General features: G+C 41.4%; 1 protein-coding gene across 8 annotated transcripts in view; it reads right to left on the reverse strand.

Annotated features, from left to right (window-relative positions):
• The window catches only part of LOC141129101 (uncharacterized), a 170907-nt gene that overhangs the window by 63408 nt on the left and 82284 nt on the right, over positions 1 to 25215 (reverse strand). For all 8 annotated transcript variants that reach the window (XM_073616893.1, XM_073616891.1, XM_073616894.1 and 5 more), the window contains 4 exons: positions 16006 to 16108; positions 13074 to 13148; positions 8836 to 8975; positions 7066 to 7219 (listed from right to left, as the gene is read on the reverse strand). In XM_073616893.1, the coding sequence (XP_073472994.1) occupies positions 7066 to 7219; positions 8836 to 8975; positions 13074 to 13148; positions 16006 to 16108 (472 nt within the window). The remainder of the gene's footprint in view (positions 1 to 7065; positions 7220 to 8835; positions 8976 to 13073; positions 13149 to 16005; positions 16109 to 25215) is intronic.

The following is a 25215-nucleotide window of genomic DNA, read 5'->3' on the forward strand; positions in this document are numbered from 1 at the left end:
GAAGGTGAACCTCCGTCCTAGCCTCAAATCACACACAAAATGGTACAGGTTTTGCTCAAGAATATCCCTATATTTAGCACCATCCATCTTTCCTTCAACTCTGACCAGTTTCCCAGTCCCGACTGCTGAAAAACATCCCCACAGCATGATGCTTCCACCACCATGTTTCACTGTGGGAATGGTGTTCTTTGGGTGATGTGATGTGTTGGGTTTGCGCCAGACATAGCGTTTTCTTTGATGGCCAAAAAGTTCAATTTTAGTCTCATCAGACCAGATCACCTTCCTACATACATTTTGGGAGTCTTCCGCATGCCTTTTCGCAATCTCAAAACACGCCATTTTGTTTTTTGCTGAAAGTAATGGCTTTCTTCTGGCCACTCTGCCATATAGCCCAACTCTATGGCGCGTACAGCTTATTGTCCTCCTATGTACTTATTGTCCTCCTATGATAATCCAGTCTCTGCTGTGGAACTCTGCAGCTCCTCCAGGGTTACCTTAGGTCTCCGTGCTGCCTCTCTGATTAATGCTCTCCTTGCCCGGTCTGTGAGTTTTGGTGTGCGGCCGTCTCTTGGCAGGTTTGCTGTTGTGCCATGTTCTTTCCATTTGGTTATGATAGATTTGATGGTGCTCCTAGGGATCATCAAAGATTTGGATATTTTTTTATAACCTAACCCTGACTTGTACTTCTCAACATCATTGTCCCTTACTTGTTTGGAGAGTTCCTTGGTCTTCATGGCAGTGTTTGGTTAGTGGTGCCTCCTGCTAGGTGTTAAGAGCCTCTGGGGCCTTTCAAAAAGGTGTGTATATGTAATGACAGATCATGTGACACTTAGATTGCACACAGGTGGACATCATTTCACTAATTATGTAACTTCTGAAGGTAATTGGTTGCACCAGAACTTTTTATGGGCTTCATAACAAAGGGGTGAATACATACGCACATGCCAATTATCAGTTTTTATTTCTGAAAATAGTTTTATGTATATATTTTTCTAATTTTACTTCACCAACTTAGACTATTGTATTCCGATCCATCACATATAATTCAGATTAAAAAAACATTGAAGGTCGCGGAGGAGCAGGCTTGCCAGATTTTGAGTGCTATTATAAAGCAGTGATATTTTCTCGTGTCCTGGACTGGTTCCATCATCCCGATGATAAACAATGGGTCCAATTGGAAATAGGTTATTTTCCATTGAATCCTAAAGCTGCTCTATGACTTTGTTTTAAGGATATAGGATTACGTTCTTCTTGGCCTCTGCTTACCTATACGGTTTTGGAGGGTTGGCATCATTATTTAAAACTATTTCCTTTGTCTTCTATTCCAGCTCCACTTACTCCTTTAATAGATAATCCTTCTCTTTCTATTCATTCAAATGCTATCCTAAACTGGGACAAATCTTATTGGCCCCAGATTAAACATATGATTTTGAAGGGTACCTTTATGTCATTTGTAAATTTTCAAACTTTACATGATCAGAGGAAAGGTATATGGTTTGTTTACTTGCAATTGCAAAGTTTTTACTCCTCCTTGACTCCGAAATATTCTATCCATTGACCGTTTACAGATTTTGAGCAGCTGTGTATATCTTTAAACCACCAATACATACTATATCTAAGATATATACGTTATTATCTACTCTCAATTCACCGGGTTTACCATCATATATGACCAAATGGGAGCTGGAATTAAACCGGTTAACACAAGAGGAAGATTGGGATCAAATTTTTATTAATACTCAAAAATTTTCAATAGCTTATGATACCCAAGAGCGCAATTTTTTAATTGCTATCTAGATGGTGTCGCACTCCAGTTAATTTAAACCAAATTTTTCCATCACAATCAGATAGATGTTCTCCATATCCCATCTATGGTGGGCCTGTCCCTCTATTCACAAACTATGGGATCAAGTAATTAATCTATATAATATTGCTGTGGACGAATCGATCAATAATTCTGTCAAATTGGCTCTTTTTCTTTCTTACCTCAACTATTACCTAAAGCCAAAAAATCTCTTCTTTGCTTTTTTTTATCAGCAGTTAGACAAATGATACCAAGATATTGGAAATCCCCTATGGTTCCTACCATTCCAGAGTGGATTGAGACTCTTAATAGGATTATGCATATGGAGAAACTGGTAGCTGAAAATAATGATACTATACAGAAGTTTAATGGGGTGTGGCAGACCTGGATAACATTTAAAAATTCATTAACTTTTTTTGAAATTTGTTAATTTTCAAATTTATTGCTGTTAGAGCATATATATATACTCTATTTTGTTTAAAACAACTTTAAAGGTTGAAGAAAGATTCTATGATTTTGTTAATGTGAGAAACCACTATTTATGTTTTTGCCTATTCTCCCCCCCCCCCTTTTTTGTCACTCTGAATATATAGAGGAGGATTTTTTGAAGAAATGTATAATTAAGAAAGCTAAATGATTTAGTAATTATAACTTTAATGAACATCAAAGGTTAAATATGTATTCTGAATGACGTTATTTTGTATATGTATATGTGTCTGTTTGTATAAAATTTAAGAAAATTAATAAAAATATGTTGGACTAAAAAAACATTGAACTAAAGGCTGTAATGTAACAAAATAGGTAAAAAGCCAAGGGGGGTGAATACTTTTGCAAGGCACCCTATGACCTGTATTTGCTGTTGGTGCTTATCCTAGCTGTATACAGTATAAAACATGTTTTTGCAGTTGCTATTTATATACACAATATATAACTTTTATTTGCTGTTGGTGGTTATTCTTACTGTATACAGTACATGACCTATATTTTCTGTTGGTGGTTATCCTAGTTGCATACACCTATAACATGTATTTACAGTTTGTGGTTATCCTAGCTGTATACACTTTATAACTTGTACTGGTGGTCATCTGAGTTTACTTTATAACTCAACCCCAGCCAAAGTAGGGAAGAGTAGGGAAAGCTAGGGCTGTCAAATGTTTTTTATGCTGTCTGTGGCCTCAATAAGGAGAGGTCCCTTTACTTCCTATTTGTTGGGTGTCAAACAGCACAAGAAGCAAAGACAGATAAAAGTGAAAATAATTATTTTATATTATTTTTGAATTATAGAAGGAGACATTGCTTTCGGAGTATTTAAAAAATGCTGTATGAACACATTAATGCAGTATTAACCCAAAAGAAAACCTTTAAAGTGGGAGTAAAAGCTTAATTTACAAGCTGAGGTCCACAGGCTTGGACCATAAGGTTTGTGCTTGGGTAAAAAACTGGTTACAGGGACGGGTCCAAAGGGTGGTGATAAATAACATGTACTCAGACTGGTCTGGAGTAGTGAGTGGGGTACCCCAAGTTTCTGTCTTGGGACATATTCATAAACGACATAGAGGATGGGATAAATTGTTCAATTTCAGTTTTTGCGGATGACACAGAGTTAAGCAGAGTTATAAACTCATTAGGAAATGGAATTTTTGCACAATGACCTGAATAAAATAAAGGAGTGGGCAGACAAATGGCAAATGAGGTTTAACCACTTAAGGACCGAGCCTCTTTCTGAGATTTGTTGATTACAAGTTAAAAACAGTTTTTTTGCTAAATTACTTAGAACCCCCAAACATACATTTTTTCTAAAACCCTAGAGAATAAAATGGCGGTCGTTGCAAAACTTTCTGTCACACCGTATTTGCGCAGTAGTCTTACAAGCACACTTTTTTTTGGAAAAAATACACATTTTTGAATTAAAATATAAGACAACAGTAAAGTTAGCCCATTTTTTTATATTGTGAAAGATAGTGTTACGTTGAGTAAATTAATACCCAACATGTCACGCTTCAAAATTGTGCCCGCTCGTGGAATAACGACAAACTTTCACCCTTAAAAATCTCCATAGGCGACGTTTAAAAATTTCTACAGGTTGCATGTTTTAAGTTTTAGAGGAGGTCTTGGTCTAGAATTATTGCTCTCGCTCTACCAATCGCGGTGATACCTCACATGTGTGGTTTGAATACTGTTTTCATATGTGGGCGCTACTCACATATGAGTTCGCTTCTGCACGCAAGCTCGTCGAGATGGGGTGCGTTTACATTTTTTTTTTTTTTATTCTTATTTATTTTACCTTTTATTTTTTATTTTTACACTGTTTTTAAATAAAGAAAAAAAATGTGTCACTTTTATTCCTATTACAAGGAATGTAAACATCCCTTGTAATAGAAAAAAAGCATGACAGGACCTCTTAAATACGAGATCTGGGGTCGAAAAAAAACACAGATCTCATATTTACACTAAAATGCAATAAAAATAAATAAATAAATACATTTTGTCATTTAAAAAAATGAAGAAAAAAAAAAGCCCTTTAAGAGCTATGGGCAGATGTGATGTTAAACAGCCGCTACCGTGATCCGTGATGCGCCGGGACCAGGTCAGGGATGTTCCCGGGTGCACGCCCCAGGGGGCGCGTGAGAGCGGGATTCTGTGAGGACGTCAATGTACGCTCTCCCAGAGTTATCTGACCGCTCTGCAGCCGGCATTCAGCTATAGCGCGGTCGGCAAGCGGTTAAAAGACTTTTAGGTGTACATCTTAAAGGACACAACATACAGGGATATGGGAAAGCATTAAAGACACTGATACACATGCACCCACACAGGTTGAACTGGATGGATTATTGTCTTTTTTCAGCCTTACCTGCTATGTAACTATGTATGTAAACTCCCATGTATGATTTTTACCTACAGATAAACCTATAATAAGGCTTACCTGTAAATACAGTAAATATCTCCTAAACATTCATTGTTTAGGCCCCTTTCACACTGCCGCGACTTAAAAGTCGTGCGATTTTACTGCGATTTTTCGGCTGCGATTTTGCCACGATTTCAGGGAATGTCTGTGTAAACTTGAGGTCTATGGACCTCAACTCGCATGGAGGTGGGACCAAAGTAGTACAGGGACTACTTGTCATGCGACTTGCAGTCCCAAGTTGCAGGACAAGTCGCACAAGTGTGAAAGGGGCCTTAGGAGACATTTACTGTTGTCTCCTCTTATTGATGTCACCGGCGCATGCGCTCTGAAGGAATGGCATACCTGTGCCGTTCCTTCAGAGCTGTGCCTTAAACAGCGACTCCTACGCGCATGTGCGGGAGTGACGTCATCGCCGGTTCGCCAATTCGTATCACCAAAGTCCGCAAACCCGGAAGAAAGACCGGGTGAAGATGGAAGCGTCTTCAGCGGTGACAATGCACCATTGGAGGGCTTTGTTTTCAGGTAAGTCTCTCATAATGTGCTCATATGCGATGCATATGAGCACATTATGACTTAAAGCGGAGTTCCACACAAAAATGGAACTTCCGCTTTTCGGAACCCTCCCCCCCTCCGGTGTCACATTTGGCACCTTTCAGGGGGGAGGGGGGTGCAGATACCTGTCTAAGACAGGTATTTGCACCCACTTCCGGCATAGACTCCCATGGGAGTCTATGCCTCTTCCTGTCCCTCCGCGCTGTCTCCTGGGAAACACACAGCTTCCAGAAGATAGCGGGGACCAGTTACGATGCGCAGCGCGACTCGCGCATGCGCAGTAGGGAACTGGGAAGTGAAGCCGCAACGCTTCACTTCCTGATTCCCTCACCTAGGATGGCGGCGGCAGCTGCCGAGAACCGAGCGGGTTCTCGGCGTCGCCTGCCGACATCGCTGGACCCTGGGACAGGTAAGTGGCCATTTATTAAAAGTCAGCAGCTGCAGTATTTGTAGCTGCTGGCTTTTAATATTTTTTTTTTTGGTGGTTTAGGTGGACCCCCGCTTTAACCTCCTTAGCGGTAATCCCGAGTGTGGCTCGGGGTGGATTTTCAGTACCAAAATCGGTAACCCCGAGCCACACTTGGGATCGCATTGCAGGATCCAGGCAAAGTTACTTACCTTGTCCCCAGGATCCTGCGATGTCTCCCTGCTGTGTGTGCGGGCCGTGTCCTCTGATCGATCTATCACAGTGCCGAGCTCCGTTCCCTGCGAGCGTTGCGTGGGGACGGAGCACGGCGCCAAATTCAAAAAGTGAAAAACACAATACACATACAGTACACTGTAATCTTACAGATTACATTACTGTGTCAAATTATTTCTCCTCCCTTTTGTCCCTAGTGGTTTGTCCAGTGTCCTGCATGCAGTTTTATATTATAAAAACTGCTCTTTCTGCCTGGAAACTTGAGATTATCTATAGCAACCAAAAAGCGTCCCTTTACGTCAAAAGCAGTTTTAGATCAGCTAGAAAACAGCGATAATAAATTAGAATCACTTGCAGAATTGAGTGGGGGAAATCCGTCATCAAACACTGAAAGTAATGACAGCGACAATTCTGCAACTGAACAAATTTCAGTGTTTTTGATTTGATTACATTATTGAATAATTATTATTATTATATTATTATTTGTTATAATTATTTATAGTTATTTATTATACTATAATTTATGATTTCCTTTGTGAGGTGCAAATTTACCGCAAATTTACTGCGAATTTCAGGAGTTGGACATAGCTGCGATTGATATTCTAGCCAATGGAATCATAATGTAAAAAAAAAAAAAAGGTCTTTACTTCCTGTGTACTTCCTGGTTTTTGTGGAGAGTAGTGTGGTGGAATTTGCACATATGTGAACCATCAATGCGATTCAAGAACTATTTACATTGATGTCTATGGAGACTAAATTTGCAACGCAACGCAGTAAACTCGCACAAGACCCTTTTTTTAATCGGATCGCATTCATAGAGGAATCACAACGCATGTATGTGAACGACCGTCATTGAAAACAATGACTTTAGGGATGACATGCAAATTTAAAGTGTTTTTGAAGCATCACATTCGTCATGAACTCGCATCAGTGTGAACCGGGCCTAATATACTTTAACTAAAATCCAGGGGCTGACATAGTCCACCAGGCCACCACTACCTATAAATAAAATATATTTGGGTAGACTAAACCTTTTGCCATTAAAGCTATACATATATTTAAATTTACATTTTGTATGTTTTTTCTGCATTTTTAATGTCTCTACTCTTCGTAGACCTTAAAAGTTTGGCAGGAATATAACTCGGGTGTTCTCTGTCTGTGTACCTTGTGTTGGATCATGTACTGGAATCTGGCTTTTCCCTCCTAGGTTCAGTGCATTGAAGAGATCCTGGTAAAAATGTTTATTTATCACCATCTGAAAATCTTGAACAGATAAGGCCGGTCCATTGGCTTTAAGTGCTGCCTCTATTTCACTGTGCTGGAATACAGAACACAAATATTCTGACTGATTAAATGACATGTCAGAGAAACCCATTTAATGCACTACTACAGAAGGCAGGAATACACAAGGATCATAATCATCTACTCTTGATTTCATTATTAAAATACTACTGCAGTATGGATACCATTAGTACTCATGTGCTATATACAGTTGTGCTCATAAGTTTACATACCCTGGCAGAATTTATGATTTCTTGGCCATTTTTCAGAGAATATGAATGATAACACAAAAACTTTTCTTTCACTCATGGTTAGTGTTTGGCTGAAGCCATTTAATATCAGTCAACTGTGTTTACTCTTTTTAAATCATAATGGCAACAGAAACTACCCAAATGACCCTGATCAAAAGTTTACATACCCGGAAAGCCCTTTTCCCTGGGGGCACCCATCCAGGCTCACTCCTGAATCCCGCTGCTGCGTCCATTGACACAGACAGCAGGACTCAGCCCCACCCCCTGTGTCACAGGATTTGATTGACAGCAGCGGGAGCCATTGGCTCCTGCTGCTATCAATCTGTCCAATGAAGACAGAGACAGCGGCTGGAGCCACTGAGCTTGTGCACATTGCTGGAACAGATCAGGTTTAAGTAAGAAAAAGGGGGGGCCTGGGGGGGCACTGCAGCACAGAACGTTTTTCACCTTAAAGGTCACCTTTTCAGAAAAAATAATAAATGCACATTTTTTTGCAGGTAAAAAAATGTGCATTTATTATTTTTTGTTGCAGGAACCTATAAAGCATTGTACCAGCGATCAGCAGATCGCTGATGCCATGCAGGTTTCCTGCAGACCTATCAGTGTATTTACTTCCTCGTACGAGGAAGCTGATACATGCTGACAGGAAGAATGAATGAACTACCATAGTGCTCATAGCGCTGTGGTATTTCATTAAAAACTACAAGCCAACAGCCGCAAAGGTTGCTGGCCTTGTAGTTTTCCATTCACAGAGCACTGTGAAGGAGTGGCCCGGCCGAGTGGGAGGAGCCCCACACAGTCACATTTAAAGAAAAATTTTGACAGCTAGTGGGTGAAGAACCCCCGCTAGCTGGCACAGCAGGGATCGGGAAGGTGCAGGGGCCGGTGCATTCATAACGGGTTAGATGTTACACCCTGAATATGGGTGTAACATGTAACATGTTATGAAAGGTGAACTTATCCTTTAATGAATACAATGCATTAAGGTGAAAAACCTTGAGGCTTTAAAACCACTTTTAGGTAAAAAAATGTATAGCCTTTAGAACCACTTTAAAGGGGCAACAAATTAACCCCTGCCTACAAACGTAGGGAACCCCAGATAGAACATGCAAACTGTAGATGCAGGGCAGAAATGCCAACCAATAAGCCACTATGCTGCCCATTTAACGCAGTGAATTAGTGGTTTTCAGTTTTAGAGGTGTGCTTATTTTAAGCTAATAATGGAACCGATAGATGGGAATTAAGCATTGCAGAGAGGCAAACAGACTTTTACACCAATGATTAGTACCCGCTGATCTATGTTTGTGCTGTTTGTGGTTTTATGAAAAATACTACTATTCTACTTAACAGAACACAGTGTTATACAAGTTATGAAATCCTGCAGTTTGCTGGTAGTACTCACAGAGCTGCACCCAATGAGATAACTTTGAAGAAGCAGGAGAAAGGTCAAGCCAAAACCTGGCAGGCAGTTATAACTTGGTTCATCCAGTCCAAGAATGTACTGGTCCCACACGTACAGCAATGTATTCATGTCCAGATAACCTGCAGTAATTTAAGGTATTGGCTCAAAAATATAGACAAAAAAGCAAAATACTCTTGCGCACGGGTGTATAAGCTAAAAGATCCCAAGGGTTCAGGAAGGACTATGAATTTCGGTCTTGCTGCTCTTAAGGATGGGATGTCCTAATGCCAAAATGAAAAGAAAGAAAAAAAAAAGAAAAAAAAAAGAAAAAAGAGCGCACCAGCCTAGTGCATTATCCTTTACAGATTTATTGATTAAAAACAAGATAAAATCTACTCACAAAGGTTGAAGAAACAAATCGCATTTGTAAATTGCCACAGCGGCGATAAATCCAGTGGTAGCAGTTTTCCAGGTCCCAGGAAGGAGGCGTAAGGACTACTGCTGTCTAACGCGTTTCGAAGGTTACCCTTCTTCATCAGAGCCTCTGATGAAGAAGGGTAACCTTCGAAACGCGTTAGCCAGCAGTAGTCCGTACGCCTCCTTCCTGGGACCTGGAAAACTGTTACCACTGGATTTATCGCCGCTGTGGCAATTTACAAATTCGATTTGTTTCTTCAACCTTTGTGAGTAGATTTTATCTTGTTTTTAATCAATAAATCTGTAAAGGATAATGCACTAGGCTGGTGCGCTCAAAAATATAGCATGAGTTATTAGGCATTGCTTAATTAGTTATTAGGTATTTACATTCTCAAAAACTTATAAAACAGTATTTTTTTCTTTTTAGGAATGCATTATAAATAAAATAGACATATGTGAATAAAGAATATGGCTTTGCTGTCTGTGTGTAATATAATGTATGCATTGCTGTTTTTTGCCCCTGGAGTTTAAGGTAATGGCAAGGATAGGTAGAGCAGGAGCAGTGCAATGTAATACCCTTACAGTTTTCATTTTTACAGCAACATTCTTTTTTTTGTCTTTGGATGAATACATAAAGAGCGTTTCATTTAGAAGTGTGTTTCACATTATAATATTGTGAAATGCATAGAAATCCATAGATGCACTCAGTAGCTACAGGTTACATTTTAGATGATATACAGTGCCTTGAAAAAGTATTCATTTTGTCATGTTACAACCAAAAATGTAAATTTATTTTATTTGATTTATTTCAGGTACTTATATAGCGCCGTCAATTTACGCAGCGCTTTACATATACATTGTACATTCACATCAGTCCCTACCCCCAAGGAGCTTACAATCTAAGGTCCATAACTCACATTCATACATACTAGGGACAATTTAGACAGGATCTAATTAACCTACCAGCATGTCTTTGGAGTGTGGGAGGAAACCAGAGTACCCGGAGGAAACCCACGCAGGCACAGGGAGAACATGCAAACTCCAAGCAGGTAGTGTCGTGGTTGGGATTCAAACCAGTGACCCTTCTTACTGCTAGGCGAGAGTGCTACCACTACACCACTGTGCCGCCCATATATTTAAATTTTATTGGGATTTTATGTGATAAACCAACACAAAGTGGTACATAATTGTGAAGTGGAAGGAAAATAATAAATGGTTTTCAACATTTTTTTCAAATAAATATGTGAAAAGTGTGGCGTGCACTTTTATTCAGCTCCCCTGAGTAGAACCACTTTTCGCTACAACTACAGCTGCAAGTCTTTTTGAGGATGTCTCTACCAGCTTTTCACATCTAGAGAGTGAAATTTTTGACCATTCTTCTTTGCAAAATAGCTCAAGCTCTGTCAGATTGGATGGAGAGCATCTGTGAACAGCAATTTTCAAGTCTTGCCACAGATTCTCAATTGGATTTTAGGTCTGGACTTTGACTGGGCCATTCTAACACATGAATATGCTTTGATCTAAACCATTCCATTGTAGCTCTGGCTGTATGTTTAGGGTCGTTGTCCTGCTGGAAGGTGAACCTCCGCCCCATTCTCAAGTCTTTTGCAGAACTCTGACCAGCTTCCCTGTTCCTGCTGAAGAAAAGCATCCCCACAACATGATGTTGCCACCACCATATTTCACGGTGGGGATGGTGTATTCAGGGTGATGGTGCAGTTTTCCGCCACACATAGCTTTTTGCTTTAAGGCCAAAAAGTTCAATTTTGGTCTCTTCTGACCAGAGCACCTTCTTCCACATGTTTGCTGTGTCCCCCACATGGCTTCTCACAAACAGGAGTTTAAGTGCACCAACGAGAGTGGTTATGGAGACATATGGAGACAAAGCCTCATCTTTCTTTAAAGGGACTGAAGCTACTAGTGCCATATAGGCCCGGTTTAAGTGGGAAGCTAAGCCATTAAATATTGATTTGAATACAGTGTTTGTTGTTGGGCCTCTGGTGTCAGGAGACAGAAGAGAGAGGTCTGACATAAAGAGGGTCAGTCTTCTGCTCTCCTCCTACCTGGACTCATAGAGCCAGATCTAAATAGAAGTAACCAAATCAGATATAAAGTGTCATACTGTGATATATTTGCCATTTAAGTGTGCCTCTGCTTTTGGGGACATTCTCAGATTTGAAATCCCCTGAGAGCAGCCTGAATATAGTATATTGCTCTTAATCTCAGTTATTGATCTTCAGTTGATTACTTGAATATATATATATATATACTGTTACTGTCTGTTGCTTTTCCACAGAAATATTGCAGTAAAGACAATGTCTGTGTTTTATCATAATGTGTGTGTTTCTCATTGGTCATTGCACTTACACTATTACCAGGTGTGCCAAGAGGGGCAGAGACTGTTATTGGGGTTGAGAGGCAGAGTACGCAACAAACATACTTAAAGCAGAGTTCCACCCATAAATGGAATTTCTGCTTTAAGTGCTGGTGACCCCCTGACATGTCACATTTGGCATGTCATTTTTTGGGGGGGAGCAGGTACCCTGTTTTTACAGGCACCCAGCTCCCACTTCCTCCCCTGGCACCGCGGCGCCGGAAGGAAGATCACCTCTCCCCCCTCCCTCCCTGCAATCTTCTGGGACATGTCACAGGTCCCAGAAGATTGGCCACCTATTCACAGCGCACAGCGCGGCTCACGCATGTGCAGTGCATGCCCGGCTGTGAAGCCACAGCCAGGCGCCCACAGTTAAAATGCCGACGCTGCGGAGAGGTGGGGGAGAGGGGTGGGGCTTCGTACGCCCACATCACTGGACCGCGGGAGAGGTGAGTGTCCGATTATTAAAAGTCAGCAGCTACACTTTTTGTAGCTGCTGACTTTTAAATGGGTGGAACTGTGCTTTAAGCGGCTCCTGCGGGGGTAGCACAACAACTGGCTTTGTAACTTGTCCACATGTGTCCTTCTGTAGGGTCAGTTCTGTTTTCCAATCTTTATATCTAACATGGGCTTTAGAAAGCTTTTTCTATGTTATCGATATTATATTGCTTATTCCATCTGTATGTAATCCCTGCTCTAATTTTTTTCTTTCCTCCTTATTTTTTTCTCATTTATATATGGTATTACATGTGACCTTCCAGTGCTTCAGTAAATTATATGATTCCTCCTATCTGCTGCAATAGGTTGCACTTGACATTTGTTTAGTTAGATTATTGTCTTTATTCCTTACTATGTGTCAATGGAAATTTTCAATAAAATCAGATTGTACACCAAAGAAAATGTTCAACACATAAAGGTAACCTGATTCTCAAAGTAGGCTCGGGGATGAGAGAGATTTTCCTTCTGGGGTCAAGAATAGTGGTGCAGACCCAAATGAAGATCAGCCATGCTTCAGTCCACTGCTACACAGAGGGCTCAGCATTATCTGTCTTGATTTATTATTTTAAATGATTTTCAATTATTTGTTTAGGCATCAGCAGAGTTTGTCAGAGAATTATGGTTAAAATAATGTATATGACTGATCAGGAACAACTTTAAATTGTCTATAAAAATAATTATAATGCTGCGTTGTTGGTTATTGATTTAAACTAACACAGCTCTTAGTAGTAGAATTCCATTTGTTGATCTAATTTAGAGGACCTAAGTGGTTTAAAAAGATTTTCTATAAGGTCTAACCACATACAATAACACCCCTGTCTATAACATGTGAAATCTCAACTACTTTGTTCATTATAAGATGTGGTCTCTGTTCTGAAGTTAGGATAACACATGATTGAGGCTGAAATCTATTTTGGCTTTTATCAGTAGGATATTGATGGCTTCATACCGACAAAGAAGACTTGGAAGACAGGCTGTAATATCCTTTTCATAGCAAGTGTCAAGGCATATTCTGGATCCTCAGCTGTATCACACAGAACAAAAACATAATTACATTCAATCATAGTTTAACAGCTTGTCTGTTACGAGTGATTGATGCACAGAAAGCAACCAAACTGAAGAATATATATTGCTTGGATTGCTGAAAAAAATGAATAGAACAGTATTATACCATGTAAGAACAACTATCCAAGAATTTAGAGTTTAGACAATGGAAGCTCGCAAAAAAAAAAAAAAAATGATATCAATACATCTAATACAATCTTGAATCCTTTATTATGTAACAACTCGTGGACAGATGATAAAAAAAAAAAACTCCAATAACAGCGCTTTGAGATACAATTTAAGCATTTTTGAGATGTAGTGATCATGCTGGCTTTTACATAGTTGTGTTGAATTTGGTAAATGCACTCCAGTTGTATGGTGCACCTAGAATGTGTTTGTGAAACCCAATAGACTCAATGTTTACATCTAAGTGCAGGGGTGTAATTATACATGCTGGCGGACCTTGTTCTCTACTCTCCAACCCCAATACTTCTAATCAATACAGAATCCTATTTGTCTTCTTAGCAATCTTACAGAGGTTCCCAAAGTGTATATGCTGTACATTCAGTTTAACCAAAAGTATTTGCCAAGGGCTATTGCAACCTCCTTTAATTATTATTTAGGCAGACAGTGTTGGGCCCCCACTGCTGTTGGGCTCCGTTGGAAGGCTATTATAGACGTTGGAAGGCTATTATAACATATGATTAATAAAATAATACATGGCTTATTATATAGTTAATTCTTAGTCCAAGTGTCATGTACCAGATAGGACCAGAACTGTGTGGACTGCAACAGAGGAAACCCAGATGTGTATAAGTGAAAATATAAATGATTTATTAAAGATAAATGGATAAATATAACACAACCACCTCCAATATCACTCAGTGCACCACAACCAATACAAAACAGAACCCCACAAATAATAATAATAACAGAACAAATATATACAAGTAAGGGAAATACCGAGATCATAAACAGAGCCAGGCCAAGGTTGTCAACGGGAGGTCAGCAGCTGAGGAAGGGAAACAAACAGGACAAGAGAGGATGGATGGATCACAGGAGGGACGGGTCAGATACAAGGCTCAGGGTCCAGAGCAAGGAAACAGACAGGGAACAGGAACAACAGGCTCCAGGAATCAGGTCTTGGGTACAGGAATCAGGTTTCAGGAATCAGGAATCAGGTAAACAGGATGCAGGTCAGGGCTCAAGGAAAATACCAAGGCAAGATATGTGTGTATCTGCCGGGTATTTATACTGCAGCTGGTAATTAAAGCGGGGGTCCACCTATCTATCGTTTTTTTTTTTTTGAGTTCATTCACAAACTTTTCTTCTCAGCATTACATACTCACATATTGTGTGTAATATGTCCGCCTGTGTCAGATTTCGTCGGAAAGAATAACTTATATTATTCACTGCAGGCGGTTTCCATCTTCATTGTGGGCATTTGAAGCCCACAAGCATTTATTTCCTGGATGTGGTGAATGCTGTGCTCCCAGCATTCACCGCTCGTTCCCGCACATGCTCAGTGGCATCCTGGGACTAGCTCCCAGGAGTCTGGGAGAGGCTAGAAACACGCCTACTCCCACGGGAGGAGAACCAGGAAGTGCAAAGAAGAATAGAAAAATAAAAGGTAATTACGGCGATTTAAATTTTTTTAAACGGCATGTCAGCATTTAGGCAAGGAAGAGAATACATACAGATATTGTTCAAAATTTGGGTGGAACCCTGCTTTAAAATCAGGTGACACCTGTCTGCAGAGGGGAATACCTGCTCCGTACTGCCAGGATTCCTCCGCTGGTGGACGCCAGTACTGCGGCCCAAAGGTAACAAAATATCAGCAGGGAAAAGCTCTTCTGACAGCTCCAAACTGCCAGGAGACACCTGCTGGTGGACCTCAGTACTGCACACCAAATGATCGATATTACCAACGGAGGGGACCTTTCTTGACACCAAGTGCAATCAGGGTACACATCAGTGAAGTTGTGCCCTACATCACAACTAACCATAGATCAATAAAGGGTGTGTCTTCTCTCCGGAGAGGAAGTGAACATATTCAGCACACATATAGGACCTGAAGTTATGTGAATATGGGTACACGACCTATGGCTATTTGTTTGAATGTATCTTCTATTACTCATTATAGAGAAAATGTGTTTCTGTAGTAAATTGATGTAGAGTTTACAGTACCTCACTTAACTAAAATGTGCAAATTGAACATGCAGCAGTCTGGTGAATTTAGCTCAAGTTGACACTTATCTGTAGCCAGCCCAATGAAGTTATATTTATATTTCTGTTGCCCGCTAATGCTGTAAAATGTTGAAACTAAAGCTATAAAAAGTAAAAAATTTACCACGGGGTGGCATTTTCAGATAAAGAAATACTAGTACTAGTATATAGTATTACTTTGAATTGTCTAGATGGCTATGGTTCAGCTTTGGATAGAGAAGAGAATTCACTTGTTGGGGGATTTCCTTTTAATTCCTCTCTTGGTTAAGCAACAGGAAATGTGAGGAATTCCCATCTTAGACAGTTGTCACCAGAGCGTTTGTTCCCATTGGAAATTTTCCTTTCACCTCCTGTTCTGGGGACAGCTATTGCATTTTGGATTACCCATCATTTTATGTCACTGTTACAGTTACTAAAACAATTATAGGTAGGGGCCGAGACAGCAATTAAAGTCTAACAGGGTTTGCAACCTTTTCACACTACCCAAAACTGAAAAAAAACATTGGCTTTACACTTTATCAGTAACTAGGCTTTTAATGATGGCCATAGAACACTAATATTTATGACAAACACTAAAACTTTATACTGTAAATATGTACTGTGTCACCCACCTTGTGAAGTGTACATATTCTGGACTGCATGTGCCAAATCTGGGTCTGTTTTTTCTAATGAAGATGCAATGGACTGGAAAACCTCATTATCATTAGTTCTATTCTGCATGAGAGTAAAAATTAAAGAGTATGTCAAGACAAAATAGGGAAAAAACACACTTAGTACACCTCTGGAGTACATGCATGTTTCCCAATGTTTTATCCCTTTAAACATACTGCAATTAGATCAAGATAACTGTCAATGTACTAAAAATATAATACGCTCCTACCTTCCTCTTTGACATGGCAACACAGCTCCTAATTCCTAAACACGTGGTGTCAGCCCTGCCTACTTCATTTTTAAAGGATTATAAAATACACAAACCACTCCTCATCCCATTACATACACTTCACTTCATACACTTCACACACTACATACAAGTCAAATAATGTAAACAGATATGTGCAGTTATATGGAGACACTTTATTCATGTTCTTGTGCTTAGAGGTGGTCTGACAATTTTATACACAAGATAGGAGAACAGTTACTTTGGGGATAAAGAGAGCAGGCAGGTGTTCAGGGATGGTGTGGAGGCAGTGAAAACTTTGATAGGAAGCAGCATAGGGCGCAGAACAGAAGAGCAGCGACAGTAGGATAGAGGAAAGGGGTGCTAAGGGAAAGGTTAACGAACAGATAAAGAGCAGCTCTGCTCAAACAACCCCTAACTATATCTAAAAGAACCCTGGTTGAAAAAGGCTGCCCTAGTCTATCACCCGGAGAGCACATGGAGGAGGAAAGTGCTAAAAAAATGTACCTGTGAAAAAACTCCACAGAGTAGATGAAGCAAAGACACTGAAGGGAGAGCAGGCAAGCAGAAGAAAAGTGCTATGGGGGAACAGGTCACATTGTATGGGGTGTGCAACACTGAGGTCAGAAACAGGGCTGGTGCAAGAAGTTTTAATACCCTAGGTGAAACCTAATTTTGCCACTCCTAACTCCACCCCTTTTGCCCTGCCCATGGAGGTGGGGATTTTTGTGGCGCCTCTCCACCTATTTCTTTGGCCGTGGTCTGCAGGCCCACATCTGCACCTCTGGGTCTGGCCTGAAGACAAAAAGTGGCGGCACTGGCCCGCTTCCTCACACCAGCCGTGGTCTGCAGGTATATGGACAGGCTAGGGTAGTATATTGACAGGCTAGGGTAGTAAATGGACAGGTTATGGTAGTATATAGACAAACTAGGGTAGTATATAGACAGGCTAGGGTAGTATATAGACAGACTAGGATAGTATATAGACAGGCTAGGGTAGTATATACACAGGCTAGGGTAGTATTTATACAGGCTCGGGTAGTATATTGACAGGCTAGTGAAGTATATAGACAGGCTAGGGTAGTATATGGACAGGCTAGGGTAGTATATAGACAGGCTAGGGTAGTATATAGACAGGCTAGGGTAGTATATAGACAGGCTAGGGAAGTATATAGGCAGGCTAGGGTAGTATATGGACAGGCTAGGGCAGTATATGGACAGTTTAGGATAGTATATAGACAGGCTAAGGTAGTATATAGACAGTCTGGGGTAGTATATGGAGAGGCTAGGGTAGTAAATAGACAGGCTAGGGTAGTAAATAGACAGGTGCTCTTCTGAGCAGTCCAGTATCCTCCCAGTAGATCAGTGACATGTGATCTGTCCACTCACACACACACACCCCCCCTTTACCTGAGGTCAGTATGGAGACAGTGGGGAGCAGACAGAGTGGAGAGCCCAGTGTCTGGCCACAGTACAGGGAACACCCCCTTGGGAGAGCGTGCATGGCAAGCCCCTCCCCTTCTCTGCAGCCCAGCCACGCACTGGCCACCGGGATCCCTTCTCCAGCTCCGCACCTCGATCCCCGCAGGCAAACTAAAGCTTCCATGCTGCACCCTCTCTTTTATGGGGCGCAGGGTGGAAGTTTTAGTTTGCCTGCTGGAGGAACAGGTAGGTCATTTAAAAATCCGAACCCCCAGCGAGTGGCCGAGGATTCAGATTTTTCCGCCCCTCTACCCTGGCGTCCTAGACAGCTGCCTGACCTGCCTTTTGCTGGCGCCGGCCCTGGTCAGAAGATAGGAAACTAAGGGTCTACAAAGAGTGCTTAACCACTTCAGCCCTGGAAGGATTTACCCCCTTCCTGACCAAGCCCTTTATTGCGATACGGCACTGTGTTGCTTTAACTGACAATTGCGCGGTCGTGCGATGTTGTACCCAAACAAAATTGACGTCCTTTCTTTCCCACAAATAGAGCTTTCTTTTGGTGGTATTTGATCACCTCTACGGTTTTTATTTAAAAAAAAATCACAATAAGCGTATATTGATTGGTTTGCGCAAAAGTTATTGCGTCTACAAAATAGGGGATAGATTTATGGCATTTTTATTAATATTTTCTTTATTAGTAATGGTGGCAATCTGCGATTTTTATCATGACTGCGACTTTGCGGCAGACAGATCGGACACTTTTGACACTATTTTGGGACCATTGGCATTTATACAGCGATCAATGCTATAAAAATGCACTGATTACTGTGTAAATGTCACCGGCAGGGAAGGAGTTACACACTAGGGGGCGATCAAGGGGTTAACTGTATTCCCTCAGCATGTTCTAACTGTAGGGTGGATGGGCTCACTAGAACATGACAGAGATCACTGCTCTCGATCACTGGGAGCAGTAGATCCCTGTCATGTTGATAGGCAGAACAGGGAAATGCCTTGTTTACATAGGCATCTCCCCGTTCTGCCTCTCCGTGCCACGACTCCGGGCCACCGGTGGACAGCGAGTCTGCGGGGCGCGCGGCGGGCGCATGCACGCCCGCTAGCCGCAGATGGCGCAGCGACATACAGGTATGTTGTTTTGCGCACCCATGACACTTTGCCGACGTATATCGGCGTGAGTCGGTCGGCAAGTGGTTAATAATTAAAATAGAGCTGGGAAGAAGGAAGAGGAACACTGAGAAGGAGAGTAGAGAGAGAGAGGTGGTGCATACTACCTGAGAGTGTAAGGCTGTATGTGTGCAAGAATCCGCCACTAACACTAGAACAAAACAGGAACCCTCTCTCTTTATAGTATACATAATGATGGTGGTATAGCATGGATCTATACTGTTCACACATGGATAACACCCTGTTTAATATTCTAGCACCACTAAGTTTAGTAAAAACAACTCCGAGTCTGTTATATTATATTACAATCGATTATTTAAGGATTCCTACCAGCTTCTATTCTGGAGATATTACCAACAAAATTTTAGAATTAGGACATTTTTAGTATATAAGGTTCCACAGAACAATGAGGTTATTTCAGAGCTTGCCAAGCAATGTAGAAGCCAACCACAGGTTTAAATCAATGATAACTCATCTGGGTAGCAAAGGCACAAGAAAGACATTTTGACTGGCAGGTAATTTTGTTTATAGACAAATTACAATGCAGTGTCAAGCACATTTTAAAGCCAACATGCAGCTGGGTGGGAATTCCAAGCCCAATTGAAGTGATATTTTTTATTCCTGTTATGTAGTCGGCCTGCATCAAAAGTAAAAATATATAAGATTATATTCTTTAACCAATTCAGCTCCAGAAGAATTTACCTCCTTAATGACCAGGCCATTTTATGCAATACGGCACTGCGTTATTTTAGCTCACAATTGCGCCATTGTGCAACGATGTGCCTAAATAAAAAAATTTCTCCCACAAATAGAGATTTCTTTTGGTGGTATTTAATCACCTCTGCGGTTTTTATTTTTTGCGCTATGAACAAAAAAGGCAGACAATTTTAAAAAACAATATTTTTTATTTTCTGCTATAAAACATACGCAATAATTTTTTTTTTTAATTGAATTTCTTCATAAATTTAGGCCAATATGTGTTCTGTTATATATTTTTGGTAAAAAAAACCCCCAATAAGCCTATATTGATTGGTTTGCGCAAAAGTTATAACATCTACAAAATAGATAATAGATTTATGGTGTTTTTATTATTATTATTTTTTTTACTAGTAATGGCGGTGATCAGCAATTTTTAGCGAGACTGCGACATTGCGGCAGACAGATCGGACACCTAACTGACATTTTTGACACGTTTTTGGGAACCAGTGATTTTATTAGAGTGATCAGTGCTAAAAATATGCACTGACATTGTACTAATGACACTGGCAGGGAAGGGGTTAACATTAGGGGCGATCAAAGAGTTAACTGTGTTCCCTCTGTGTGTTTACTAACTGTATGGGGGATGGGCTGCCTGGGACAACACACAGATCCATCTTCCTGCATAGCAGAAAGACAGGATCTCTGTGTGATCTCCGGTCAGAGCAGAGATCTGCCTTGTTTACACAGGCAGATCCCCGTTCTATCTCTGCGGGGAACGATTGCGGGCGGCCAACGGACATCGAGTCTGCCGGACCCGCTGATTGGCTCCCCTGCTGGCCAATGGGCGCGCACGCGCCCACAGGATGCCATGTACGAGCCCAACGTACACCTACGGCAATTCGCGCAGCTGAGCCAACCTGCCGCAGTAACTGCGGCGGGTGGTCGGCAAGCGGTTAAAATATATTATTATTAGATTTTTTTATTTATTTTTATTATATTATAGTAATTATATTATTTATTAGGGTTTACCAACTATATAATCTCTCTACCGGCTGCAGGCTGAGGATCATTGCTCTTACACAGAGAGATGTGGTCTGGATCTCCTGGGGTCTGACACGCCCACCGGACAGTTCTCCAATTAACAGAGCTCATGCTCTCTGAGCAGCACTGTTGATTGGAGCACTGTGCAGGGAACAGTGGCGGCTGGTGGTAATTTTCTTTGGGGGGGGTGGAAAACAGTACCACCGGCCCGTCAGTCAGTCCGTCGTTGGAGCGGGTCTGGTGCACTTACCCCATCTATGCAGCGCTTTTCCCAGGCTCTCGGCTCTCCCGTTCTCCTGCTCTCCATGGGCGACAGCTCTGGCTTCCATTTCCTCCCTCCTTCTTGGTGGCCAATTGGGAGTCTTCTCTTTTCGGCCAGTCAGAAAATGTGTCTCACACCTGCTTCTGATTGGCCGGAATGAGGATCAGTGTTTCAACAGCCAATATTAATTTGCTGTTGCAACACCTGGGTGGGCTCATGGCGCAATGCTCTGCGCCATGAGCCCACATATTTTGAAGCCTATTAAAGCCTATGGCTCTAATCAGGTGCTTCAGGTGCCACTGTAATTCAGGCGACGGCATCCTGAAAGGGGCCAGACGCCTGAGTAGGGGGTGTCAGCGGCGGCCGTAGAGAGATTCATGCTATGCATAATGGACGGTCCGTCACTGGCAGGGAATGTATCAGATCACTATAGATCTTGATTGCTGTGCTCTGTGTAGGGGGGGGTGAATATAATATTCATTCTGAACATATAGCCTCTCTAGACATTATGCCCAGGCAAATAATAAGAATCTGAGAGGCCTTAAAATAATAGAATTCACAAGTTTTGTACAAACTTGTGGGGTAGTAATAATAGAAGGGAAATCTCCAAGATGGAGACCAACTGGATTAACAATATGAAAACGTTTAGCATATTTGAGTTTTTATCTATTTTATATACATTTTTTAAATAAAGCTCAATAAACAATATTATTTATTTAGTTTGTCTACTAGATTGTGTCTAGATACCAAGGAGAAATCACAGCCAACGAGCTGTGATTTCAGTGCCCCTGTTGTGAATGTGCTTTTTCTTCTCTTTTTTTTTTTTTTTTTAAATATGGTCATACTTTATTGTGCATAGTCTGAGCATACATATACATAGTTACATAGTAACTATGTGTGCTCAGACTATGCACAATAACAGGGCCGTTTTTTCCATTGGGCACGCTGGGCAGTTGCCCGGGGGCCCCACTTGCCTGGGGGGCCCCACCTGCCCAGTGACCCCAGCCAAGCATGATATGGTGTAACCCTATGTGTCACCCTCGCTCCAATTTTCTGTGTCCCCGCGCTCCGGCCGCCATGTCCAGTCTCAGGCTGGCACCTGGCGCCCTGTGATTGGGCGAAAGGGGTCAAGTGCGGTAGGTGGGGTTGGCCTTCACTGTGAGCTGTGGCCGCTATCTTCTCCTTTCCGGGCCACCGATCATGTCCCTGCCGGGGCAGGCAGTCTGTGCCCGATGTCTTCTTCTCCTCCTCTCCCGGTCACCAATTATGTCTGCGCCGGGGCAGGCAGTCTGGCAGTGTGACAGGTGGCGGCGCAGAGGCAGAGCAGATCATGAAAGAAAAATAGGTAAGAGACTCACTTGTGAGTTTTGTTGCTGGCCCGGGGGGGAGTAGATATGGTCTGAGGAGAGGGAGCAGCCATAAAGTCAGTGTATAGTGTAATGTGCTGTGTATAGTGTAGCTTGTGTAGTAGTGGTCAGTATAGAAATCAGGTAGGGTGGTGTGGTGTGTAGTGGTCAGTATAGGAATCAGGTAGGTTTAGTGTGGTGTGTAGTGTAGTGGTCAGTGTGGTGTGGTGTGGTGTGTAGTGTAGTGGTCAGTGGATATAGTGTAGTGTAGACAGGGCCCCAGTGCACTGTATTGCCCGGGGGCCTATAATGCTCTTAAGATGGCCCTGCACAATAAAGTATGCATATGTTTTAAAAAAGAAGTAAAAGCACTTTAAAACAAGCCATAACTTACCTATAAATCAATAAGCATTGTGGAGAAATAAAAACAAAGTTTAGGATTATTAGAATTTTAAAACAAACAATAGCTTTTAATTAATACATTTTAATAGTATGAAATAATTTTTACGTCACCAATAGAACGAGCCCAGAGTGATAGATCTTCTTTTTCTGATTTTAGATATTATGCTTTGTGCCATTAGAGGGCTTTTAATAAACATAAGGATTTTGCAGTATTATGCTATGTGGAGTGTTTCGTTCTTTTTACAGTTTTCACTTATGATTAGATGCTGTAGAGCCAATTTTTGAAGAGTTTGATGGGAATTTGCCACTCGTCACCCATTATTTGGGGCAGTGCATGAGACCTCCTATAACAGAGAGGTCTTCATTTTTGGTAAGAGGTGTGTTATCTATGGTGGTAGAGGAAACTGACATTGGTAGTTTCTTACTCTTGGCTTGCTGATTCCAGAAAGTGGACATTTTATACTATAAATACCTACGGAAGTATACTATGAACTTTACAATGGTAATTTTTTTCTTTGGCATCAATTTGTACACTTGTTATGAATTGCATGATATACGGTATTTTTTTACGTTGTAAGCTGACATGTCAGTGTTTAAAGATATATGTTTAAAGAGTATATATATATATATATATATATATATATATATATATATATATATATATATATATATATATATATATATATATATATACTTTTGTTTTATTAAAATGTTTTGCACTGATTTACACAAATGGCATACATGATACATTTGATATTTTGTTTAAAGAGTTCTTAAAGGAATAGCACAGCACATTTTGATTTTTATTACCTATACTAACGAACCTGTGTAAAAAAGAGGCATATACGTACCTTTCAGCCTGCTCTGGTCATGTGATGCCTTGTGTCAGTAAGTGACGGCTGCAGGAAAATGGAGAGAGCACACCAACAATTGCTGTGAAAGCCAGGAATGATGATGTCACCCATAGGGTCCTATGGTGTAGCCATTGACAGTTCCTCCTCTCCCCTGCAGCCGCTGCTATTTATCTTTTATTTATTTATTTTTTTACACAGGTTAGTAAGTATAGGTGTTAGGAGGGAAGAGGGAGCATTTTTAAGACTACTTAAGCTTTAGCTGGAATTCTACTTTAAAACCATGTTACATGTTACACCCATATTTAGGGTTTTAAATACAGTTAAAAAAAAATCAACCTCTTAGCGCCGGCGCCTCCTGGCCCTTTAAGAAGTTTTGACGACGCGAGGCAGGTCTTAAGACCACGTGACCGCCGTGATTGGCTGTTACGGCGGTCACGTGCCGTCAGTTAGATGATGGTAACTGTGCTGGGAGCGTGCAGCGCGCGATCTCGCCACAGGTGTATGGGCAACAATTCACGTAAATATGCGGCCCCTTGGGGCTAAGGACCAGGCGCCGGGAGGCCACATATTTGTGTATGGCCGGCGCCAAGGGGTTAATAAAAATAAGTTTGCGATTTATTCATGTTGATTGTGGTTTTATTTTTTTTATTCAGATAGTAGAATTACTCTTTAAAGCGGTAGTAAAGTCCACTTTGTGATTTTTACCTACAGGTAAGCCTATAATAAGGCTTACCTGTAGATAAACTGAATATCGGGGCACGTTTAGGAGATATTCACCCTGGATTCAGCCGGTGGCATCACCGGTGCATGCGCCCTGGCGGTCTTGCATACCGTGCAGGACCTTCAGAGCACTGTGCCGCAACCTAGGGCTTTCGCATTCATGCATGCGTGGGAGTGACATCATCGTGGCTCCAGCCACTCAAACAGCTGGAGCCTGCGAACCCTGGAAGGAAGACTGGGGGGAAGATGGAAGCCTTCTCAGTGGTGAGAGTGTGCCACTGGAGAGCTTCATTTTAAGGTAAGTAATTCATAATGTGCTAATATGCGATGCATACTAGCACATAATGCTATTATTTTGCAGGGGAACGTTTTTTCTTTGTTTTTTTTGCAGCAGTTTACTACCGCTTGAATAAAAGACCCATCTATATCTTAGAGCAACCCGATTGGACCGCCCATTGTTCTCTATGGGGTGGCGGATGTCAGTGAACATGTATCCGCTGTCTCCTGCCGGCATCCCATCTGAACCGGTCTACTAAAAACAGAATGATGGGGATACGTTCGCCATCTGTCTGACGGATCGGATGACAATCGGTTAGAAACAGACATGCAGTCCATTTCCATCCTACCGCCCCAAAGAGAGCAGCGGGCTGTGTCCTTGACCACTCTGCATAGCGGAGCGGATATGGACCTGCCATCTGACTGCTCAGCGGGTATCAGCAGAGAGATCCTCCGCTGAGCAGGCAGAACTGCTTGAGCGGATTCTGCCCCGTGTGAAAGGGGTCTTTAACCTAAAATGTTGTTCTTTTTTTTTTCATTTGTTTAAAAACATTAGAACTTTGTCGCTTGGACATTATGATACTTCATTAAACATTGAACCAGGGATTATGAATTGGGTTTTGCTAGCATGCTTTTTACTATTAGATTAGCTCTGCAATTAGTCTGTGCCAGCTGGCAGTGAAGGAATTGGTAAATCATTGCCGCACCACCGAAACAGT

This window comes from Aquarana catesbeiana, linkage group LG02 (assembly GCF_042186555.1).
Source record: "Aquarana catesbeiana isolate 2022-GZ linkage group LG02, ASM4218655v1, whole genome shotgun sequence".
In the NCBI taxonomy this organism is placed as follows: Eukaryota; Metazoa; Chordata; class Amphibia; order Anura; family Ranidae; genus Aquarana; species Aquarana catesbeiana.